Raw genomic sequence first — 9,999 nt, forward strand, 5'->3', positions numbered from 1 at the left:
AATTTTTTTCTGCTTCTTTCTCTGTCTGTTATTTTCTGCATGTTTTTTAGTGCTTTTCATTTGGTTACACAAACTGACATAAGTATCATTCACAAAATTGATATAAGTATTGAGAGAAAAATACTTAAAATTTATTTGTGAGATATACCTAAGTTTTTTTTATTTCACTGAAATAAATTCTTATTTAAATGCAGCAAAATAAAATTTTATTTCTAACAAATAAATTATCTATTTTATCTTTTTACACTAGCTATTAAATTCCTGTTAAATTGTATCTTATTTGAGTCATTTTTAATCTTCTTTATAAGTTACCACTGCTCTTACTTAATATATTATTTTAATCAAAACAATGAAGTTAATCAACCAATATAACTATAAGAAAGAAATGTATCCTATATATATTATATAAATTCGACTTAAATTTAGTTTATTACTTACTAAATACACATACTCTCTAAAAGTGAATCAGTAACGTTCTAAAAGTGAATCAGATATCAGAATTCAGTGTTGTACTTACTTATAAGTCATTAATAAATATTTACTATTTTTCAGTAATAACATATTGATTTATTTTTAGAGATAATTTTTTGCAGATTGAAATGCATTTCAATTTGCAAAAGTGAATCAGTGTATCAAGTACTTAAAAAAGTACAGTAAATATTCGCTGATTGCATCGATTATAAATATTGCACTGAAGTCAATAATAATACACTGATTCACTTTTAGAACGTTAATGTAGACATTGTTTACGTTGAAACAGAAGGATTGATTTACATTTGAACACACATAGAAGTTAAAACAAAATGTTATTTAATTCAAGGGATTGAGTTACTTCTTTGATATTTAATAGTGTAAATTAACGAGATGATATATTTCATAGAAGTGTATATTTCGTTATCACAATCAATTATTTTTTATAATCAATAAATATTGAAGAAAACGACATATGTAACATTTGTTTGCAAATATTTTGACTTTTTTTCCAGTGTGTCTTTATTATTTATAGAATGTCGAGAAAGATAGAACGACGTTTAGTGTCACTAAATAGAAAACACCCTTTCTGTCTCTCTTTCACTTTATCTGTCCATCGGTATCGATTTATCTATCTCGCTATATCGAGACGCTGTTTACGCTCGTACGTATGCCGACGCCTCCGCACTCAATGATGACGCCGCTTGCGCAATCGCCGTTTGCGTTTCGCATGATTCACTCTCGTAAAACGTCGGCGGCGTCATCGATGTCGGTTTCTCGAAAACGAGGTCGTACGGTGATTGTCACTGGACGGATCTGTCGATGATTCCCCGCGGCTGATGCATTCGTAGTGATGATCGGTTGGAAATAGCGACGTTCAGTGGCATACGGGGTGTTCGTAATCGACCTGACCTACTTTAAATTCGAAAGCGGATGTCAGCTCGAGAGCTATCCCCTACCCTGAAAGGAAGTTCTCGTCTCCGAGTTTCTGATGATATTCTCGAAAGAGTCGCGCGGCTTAGCTTCGTCATTTATTATGATGATTAATATATTGTATCGCAAGATATGGCGTGTCCTCGCGAAAGATTTACGCGGAATTTAAGAAGGGGACTTGTATAAATTGTGGACTAGATACGCCTTGATGTTTCCGCGTTTAATTCTCAATGAATCGTATTTATGTCTGAAAAGCGAAATTCGCTAAGCTCTCACGAGTGCTATTGAATTAATCTCCCGATGAATATTTCTTGATATATTTCTCTTGTATTCTTAATTGATATACGAGTGTCGTTTGTATGCATTGAGCTTCGTTAAGAGAATACTTGGAGGCTATTTGACATTAATATATATTAATATATATCCAGAAGTACTTTTTTCAAAAGAAAAGTATTAATTGTATTTAATATTTTGTTGAGTGGAAATAAGAAAATTCTAGCTAGCAACGTGCATAAATTTTAGATATCACTTGTGTGCTATCCTTTTTAAATTCTGCAGTTTTTGTTAAAAATCGTAACGCTATATTGAAAAATACATGTTATATGCAAGTAATAATTGTTTTAAATGCTTTAAAAATTCATACATCCGCAAATCTATATATCATAACTTCATTATAAGCACATCGAAAATTTATTCAAAATATATTTTGAATCCTCTAATGAGTTTAATACTTCAATCAAAATTATTAAATTAAAACAAGTTTAATTTGTATTATTAAAATCACTTCTTCAATCAATTTTATAACATTCTTTAGATGAACGTTTTTGTTTTGAGTTCATAATAATTAGTTGTTTTTAAACTTTTAAGTTTATTTTAAGATTATTATTATTTATTAAGACAGTTCTTCGTTAAAGATCATTGTTATTTAAAAGAAATAGAAATAAATGGAGCAATCACTTTTCTTAGCAATAGAATAATATTTTTCTAAATATGTGTATACACGAAAAGAATGGTTTTTTCATTAAAAATTACATTTTTTTTCAAGATTACCTCAATTTTTATTCTTTATAGTAAAATTCCTGAAATTCCTGCAAAGGATTTAAAAAAGTAAATACAAAAAAAAATTTGAAAAATTTTGTTTAAATTATTATAAAATTTATAATCATAATAGGACGCTCTAAAACCGATTAGAATATTAAAACAATCATGACATTGTCATCAACATTTAAGCATTCTATATAATTATTTCGATGGTCCGAACAAAATTATTTTCGGATCTGTGTGTCTGCTTAATCTTTAAATATTTTAGCAACTCTTTATTGTATACGGCAAATGGCACACGGAAGACCATATAAAGAATAAGATGTAAGCAGTGAGCGAATCGGCCAATCATAAGTGGGGAATGTAAGGAATGCAATAACGTAAGTATAGTAGCAAATAAAAAGTGTTGACTTGCTTACTGCTTACGTTTTTCTGTACCACTAGTTTATATCTGTTGAATATATTACAACTGTCGAATATTACGCTCTTTATTCCGAACCTAAAATTCCAAATCTATCTCAAATGCATTTAGTTTTGGTATTTAATATCAATAAATGATTCAATAATCAGCTATCGGTCAGAAAAATGCGACATTGTGATAAGGACGAGAAGATATGGGAAGGACAGTGATACCAAGAGTGACTCAGAAATTCCCCTCGCTCCGCTGTACCATCTCGATTCCACGTATTGCATCTGCATGTTAAGTTAGATTGACTCCGAGAGAACTGAACCGTGAACCACTCGAATACCCGCGTGGTCTTCGTCGTCTCTCCCAGCCATCTCTTCTCCTTTCCTTCACGATACACACTCGCCGGAGCGTACGCACTCTCGCGTCGCACGCAAATGTGTGCACCAATTGTATTTGCATATTTCAAATTATTTCGAGGAAGAGATGCTAAGTGGAGCGTCGCCTCTGCGCAATGGAGCGATCCCTCTCTCCCTCTCCCCTCGGTTTATCTACGCCATTTCTTTTTTTCATTTGTCTCTTTCTCTCTCTCTCTCGTTCGCGTAAGTACGCAGATGCATATGGGGCGACCCATCGTGTAATCGATACCACAAATGGAGCCCATCGCAATGCTCCGCAAAGCTACCGCGTCGCTCGCCCACACATTTTAAACGAAAGAGCATTCTCGTGCGCCTACGTAATGGACGACTCTCGAAATCGTACCAGCGTCATTTAAATATTTGCTCGCCACGGTTTTGCACTGCGAATTCTATTTCGCGAAATCTTGGAACGCGCGCCGAGAGAAGTTTTGCATAGGTGAGCCTTCGCTTACCCTAAATGTTGAAGGAAATTTTGCTCTCGACCGTCGCTCGCGCATCTTCCCGCGCGTTTATTTGCGTTTTTCGCATCCGCCGTGCGTTCCGACGAAAATAAATAAAAATTACGCGATGGCAGCCTGACATCACGGGCGTTGCATCCCCGGGCGAGTTTATATTTGCGAATTTTCACGCTCGACGGCCGAAGTCGTTATGAAGTTGTTTGCACACCGAGTTCTCGTCAAGCATCGGCACATCTACCTCGCGTATCGGCACAGTCACGAGGAAACGATGAGACGCGATTTGACGAGACAAGGAGACAGAAGAGGAAGGGTGAGATTACGTGGTATCGGTTCCTTTTTTTCGCCCGCGGGACTCGGCGCGGATTGCGTCTGTGAAAAAGTTACGTGGAAATACTCGCGGCGTGATCTCTGAGATGGAAACTCGCTCGCTCGCGTGCGCGGATATAAAAGAAACTTTTCTCTCGCGAAAAAATAATATGCATCACGCGCGGTGCCTTTTATGTGCATGCATCTTATCTAGTGTATTCAACATATATATATATATATATATAAAACGTTCTTTTATTGTCGCGAATACGCGAAGAGAATGTTCCTGCTAGACAAAAGTCGCTTTTTCAAACGTAACGCTTTTTGTTACGTATCTCGCAAATTTGAATTATTTCATTCGATTTTTCATCATTATTAGTGGCTTCTTATGTCGTTCAACTGCCGCGATATTATCGAACAAAGTTCATTGAAATGCCTTAAAGGCCGTCTATAATAGAAGTAGTAAGCTGTAAGAAATTGATAAATCGATTATTTTTCTCATATTCGACTATGATGGATCGATTTCTTACAGCTCTTACTATTTCTATTGTAAACAACCCTTTTAACTAACTAGTAGCATATATAAAAACGTAAAAAGTAACATAAGCAGTAAGTAAATCGGTCCATCATAATTGAGAACGTAAAGCGGCCTTTACAATGAGATTTTAAGATTTTTAAGACGTAAAACTTGAACTTTACGTCTTAAAGTCTAAGAAATTGACCAATCACAGTCAACTATATGATTGGTCAATTTTTTACGGCTTAAAGCTTAAAGTTCAAGTTTTGCGTCTTAAAATTCATTGTATATAGATACCGCTGAAGGCAATAACGTAAACAATAGTAAATAAAAAAATGTTTATTGCTTATGTTTTTCTATGTGCTGCTGTAGATTTCATAAATTCTTTTAGCGAATTCAATTAGATGCTATAGTATAATACATATAATGTATAGGTTGATATATTAAAGCCATTATACTGATTTAACTAGGTAACTGATCGTGTAACTTTTTCTTTACGGCGGAAATGTGAAAAGTGAAAATTTTCTCCGTTACTTTTAATGATAAAAATGCTCACTTTCCATATTTCTGCTTAAGAAAAAAAGTTACATGTTTACTACTGACGTGAAAAATGTAAATATTAAATACATATTTTAACGAACAATACTGTAAAGTATTGTATATTCATGATTTTACGATTTAATTTCTATATATGAAATTAAAACGATGCTGAAGTATCTAAAACAAATTTAGCTATATAGGTGTAGATTTAAAAATAATTTTGTTGAATCTCACAAACAAAGTTATTATATAAGACACTTAAGTGTAATGTTGCAAAAAGTTTGTATAGTCTAGCAATCAACTTGAGTATCCTACGTAATTATTTTGGTTCTACATTTTAGATTTGTATTTGGCTAAATTTTTAGATACTTTAGCAAAATCATTCTCTTTTTGTGTATTTATACAGACTAAATGAACATCTTTTGTTATTAAATTTATATCAATTAGTGTACAATAGCTTTAATGGACTTTAATGTGCGAACTGAGTGCATCCAACTAAATTTGTTACTTGTTTTTTTCACGAACCAGAATATCAAACAGCTCTTGGAAAAAACATTGCGGAAGAATGCGGATGTGTTGTTCTTTGGCGCGTGCCGCATAACCGCAGTGCGTTCGTATTAATAACCGCGAAACCAGGAGGTAGAAATGATCGAAATGTTGGCGCCAACAGAAACAAATCTTTATTAGGAACAGCGGCACACGGTAATCTCATTCTGCAACGGTTGCTTGGTAAAATCATCCCGCGCGTCATTTAGCATCGTGGATACTGGCTGCCTCTCTTGGCTCGATATAATTTCTGTTTGTAAATTAACACACGACACTAGGCCAAGTCGCTTGCTCGACGTTTCTATACTTAGAGCACACATCGACGTTGCTGGAACGGAACGGCAGCTGCACGATGTTGATGTCGTAGTCGGTGTTGACTAGCATGGCGTTTAGCGAAGGTAGGTGCAACTTGTTGATTACGTCACCATCTTGAAGCTCACCGGTCACTGGATTCACATAGGAACAACGAGTCTTCGCCAGCACGCAGGTGGTGGTGTTGATGAATAATTGCACAAGCTCCGTGTTCGTAAGAGTGATGTAGGTATTGCTGATGTTAGGGAACACTGTTGAAGCTTCACGAACGCATGCCCTGAGCTGCGGAAGGTATTCATCAGTGGGGAGTTCGTTGCGTTCGTCGCACTCTCGCGTTAGATTTTGCGGTTGGAATCCGGTTAAGTGTATTCATCGTGCAGAGAGAGAAATTGTACAATATGTATAGTATAATACAGGTAATTTACAGAATTCGCGGAGAATCGTGCGTGAGACATCTTCAGGTCCTTGCGATCGTCGCGTAGAGATATCACCGATGCATTTCCAAGGAAGAAAGTTGTGTCGCCTCGAAAATATGAAGATTATTTAAGAGGATCGCGCGGATCAATGGATGGACGAACGGTCGTAGTAGTTATTATTTGAGTGTCTCTTATTACGCAGATGCCTCTCTGTATAGCTTTCAAGAATTTAAAAATACTCTGTTGCTTAATTTGCCGTGCTGCTCCTCGCAACAGTGTCTCACTTCTTCTGTTTGCAGCCTAAATAATATTTACAATAGATATTTTCTTATTATTTATTTATAGTATTTACAATATATAGTATTATAATTTCTAATATTATTAAGTATTAAAAATATATAGATGAATGAAAAATTGGATAATAAGCCAAGCACTTTACAGTTATTTGAGAAATGATGTATTACACTGTTAAATTCATAAAGTTAAGAGAGAAAGAGAGAGAGAGAGAGAGTTATATCCAATTTGAGTTATTTTTAATGTCTATAGATCGCCATTGCTTCTATTTAGTATATTGCTAATTTGACTAAAACAAATTAACTTATGAAAATGTATTAAATTTGACTCAAACTTACAATTAGTTAATTATTTATTACATGCATACGTTAATATGGACGTTATTTATTTTGAAGCAATTTAACCATAGAATGGATTTATATTTACTCTATATGGAAGTTAAACATAACAAAATGTTATTTGACTAAAAAAATTAGTTACCGTTGCTCCTTTGATATAATAGTGTAATAAATATATTTCATACTTTTTTTTAAATGTTCGCTTGTATATACATATATACATTTAGTATTAAAGAAATAAAGATGCGTGTGTGTGCGTATAACGTGCGTAATATGAGTAGAAAAAAAAAACGATAGCGTTCCATAAGAAGGCGTTGTATTGAGAGCGTTGTATTGAAGCACAGGGAGAGGCAATCGTAGAATAGTGTATCGAGTAACATGATTAATAGCTATTAGTTCAGAGTTCAATCTTACCAAACTGTTCTTATTGACTTGACGAATGCATTCTAAGAATGAGCAGTATATTATCGTAGGGCTTCGTGTGTCGGGCACCCTGGTCACATTCTAGAAAAAAATCGAGACGTTATATTGACGAATTATAAAATTTGTAGATAAATTACGAAACATATATATTAGAGAATAAGATGAATGAACGGTCGTTTTATCCACGTACTCGCAAATAGGCCTGACAATGACCGTAGCTGGTGTTGTTGAGATAAGTGTCGGCGCACGTGGACATGGCTACTAACATGGAGTAACCCTGCGGTAAGACACTGGCACGATAGAAGCAACCGTAACAAGCGTCACGTCTAATCGTGGAACCCTGCGACTGATTGCACAACTGATTCAGCAAATCAGGTATCTTCACTCTGAAAAGAAAAGTCGCATCGTTATACAACGCGAAATAGGCGATAGAATATTCTTTCTTTTCTTTTGCGTTAAAACTAGCAATATGAACAATTCTATACTGTTTAATCCCGCCGAAGGTCCCCAGAAATTTTCCTAGGCTCTCCTGCAGAGAATCGACGAAGTTTACACTGAAGATTGAAAAGAGTGTTAACATCACGACTAATACCGTTCTCGTCATCGTTGCACGCGACTGTTTAGCAATTTCTCTGGAATAGCGTCGGGTCAGTACTTTTATACCGATGTGTGAATCTGATAAAATCCGCGCCAGGGATGTATTTGAACTCATTCGTTTAAAAGGTATGATTTAAATTGCTCTGTTATATTCGTTTTAAGATAATTTTATACTGAAAGATCTATTGAATGATCTACCTTAAAAAGTCAAGAATCGTTTACACGAACGTGAATTTGAATTAAGTTTGAATAGCTAACAATAAGTTTTGTTTCTCTTGTAATTTAGATTACAACTTGGACTCCAGTTTGATAATTCGGAGTTTGATAGCGCAATTTATTGCATGATTTCATCGACCTCGTTTGGTTTTAACTCATAATTTCACTTTACTCTTTTTCTCCTTCAACTTGTTGAAAAAAGTAGAGTTTGATTTCGTTGGTTGTGTAAGGTTAAAGTTAATCGACGTTGAAACGAGTCTTCAATCTGACTTCTTTTCCATTTTCCTTTTTTTTTTTTTATTCGCGACCGGTTGCTTGCGGCCCTGGCTGCGCTGAAGTTGCAGCTAAAGCGTAACGATTCCCATTACTTGCGACCTCGCACACGAGGCCGTGACACGTGGTTGATCGTCGTTGTCTCTCGTGAAAATGGACCGTGAATAGGAATATCTGGGACAGTTAGTGAATCCGACGACCGTATAGTTACACCGACGCAATTGTATATCGAACGAAATATGACTGGTCGCATTATCGCTAAATCGTGGAATGCATTCAGCATCGTCCAGTCATCGCTGCATTTTTGCAACGACACGCAATATGGCGTGCACGGACGTTTATATATTCTCTGACCGGGCCAAAAATCACCTTTTCTCAACGATTGTTTCCCGCCGGAAATGGGAAGCTCATGTCGGCCATGGTCAAAAATACACGACGGAACAACATTGTAGCAGTCTTCATGTCGCGTTGCACAACGAACGGTAATCTTTCTTAATTAACCGAGTCATTCAATATTTCACCTGTTTCAAAGGTTGAACACACCATGAATCGGAAACGTTTTATGCTTCCTCTCTTCTCTCTCTTTGTTTCTCTTTCTCTGTTTCTCTACATTTAAATGTGAGCTCTTCCGTTATATGCAGCAGGGGATGGGCTAGTTTCTGTAATTCATATTTTTTGACTTTACTTACGTTAACTCTTCTGTTATCTTTTTAACTCTTATACATAATTTTTATCTTCACATTATTTTTAATTTTGTATCTTTCGTTTTTATATTTTGAATTATTATTTTGTCACCATGTCTTCTTTTTTTATTTTCATTTTTGCTTGTCCTTTATATTCTTAGAGTGCTTGTCCTAGAATATTAATAAATGCCTTTATTTCTCTCGCTCCTTCTCTCTCTTCCTTTTGTAATTAGAAATACCCCCGATCCACGTTGTAAACTCTTTTAAATGCCTAATATTACGTCTGATAAAGCATACGTGAGGACACAATTGTTGATATCTCACGCATATTCTACCGACGCGGAACAAAAGGCGTGAAAGTTTCTCTATTTCATTGCTATCTCTCTTGGGAGCTTTTAATTAGATACTACCGAGCGTGCCATTTGGGAAAGATGTCAGGAAATCAGCGCGTTGGCCGCGACGAAAATGAATAGGCAAACGGTGCTCCCGTCGGGCGCTCTCTAATTTCGGGACCCACGTGGAAAAGTGGGCCATCGTGTGTGCGAGAGGCGACACACGCGTCGCAGCTATTTGTGCACCAGACAGACGGCGGGACGGGAACAGTGAGATGGAAGTTGAAAATGCACAGAGGGGAAGGGTTAAGAGTAGGGTAGATAGGTAGAAGGGCGGGAGAGACGAACGTTGACGAACGGTGGAAAGCGGTGCAAGCCCATCGGACAGAATTAGAATGACTCACGGGATTATTTAGGTTTATGTAATCCGAGAAATTCGACGCGGCAACCGACACCGGTGACGTCTTCTTGGTGTCAC

General features: G+C 36.0%; 1 protein-coding gene across 1 annotated transcript; it reads right to left on the reverse strand.

The window, feature by feature from the left end:
- Positions 1-5,898: 5,898 nt before the first annotated feature.
- On the reverse strand, positions 5,899-8,024 carry LOC108775161 (uncharacterized). The gene is made up of 4 exons (XM_018541448.1): positions 7,906-8,024; positions 7,611-7,806; positions 7,412-7,501; positions 5,899-6,231 (listed from the first exon to the last, which is right to left on the reverse strand). Exons 1-4 carry the CDS (start codon positions 8,022-8,024, stop codon positions 5,899-5,901), a joined length of 738 nt encoding a protein of 245 aa, XP_018396950.1.
- Between the last annotated feature and the right edge of the window lie 1,975 nt (positions 8,025-9,999).

The sequence above is a fragment of the Cyphomyrmex costatus genome, unplaced genomic scaffold, assembly GCF_001594065.2.
Source record: "Cyphomyrmex costatus isolate MS0001 unplaced genomic scaffold, Ccosl1.0 scaffold29, whole genome shotgun sequence".
NCBI classification, from domain to species: domain Eukaryota; kingdom Metazoa; phylum Arthropoda; class Insecta; order Hymenoptera; family Formicidae; genus Cyphomyrmex; species Cyphomyrmex costatus.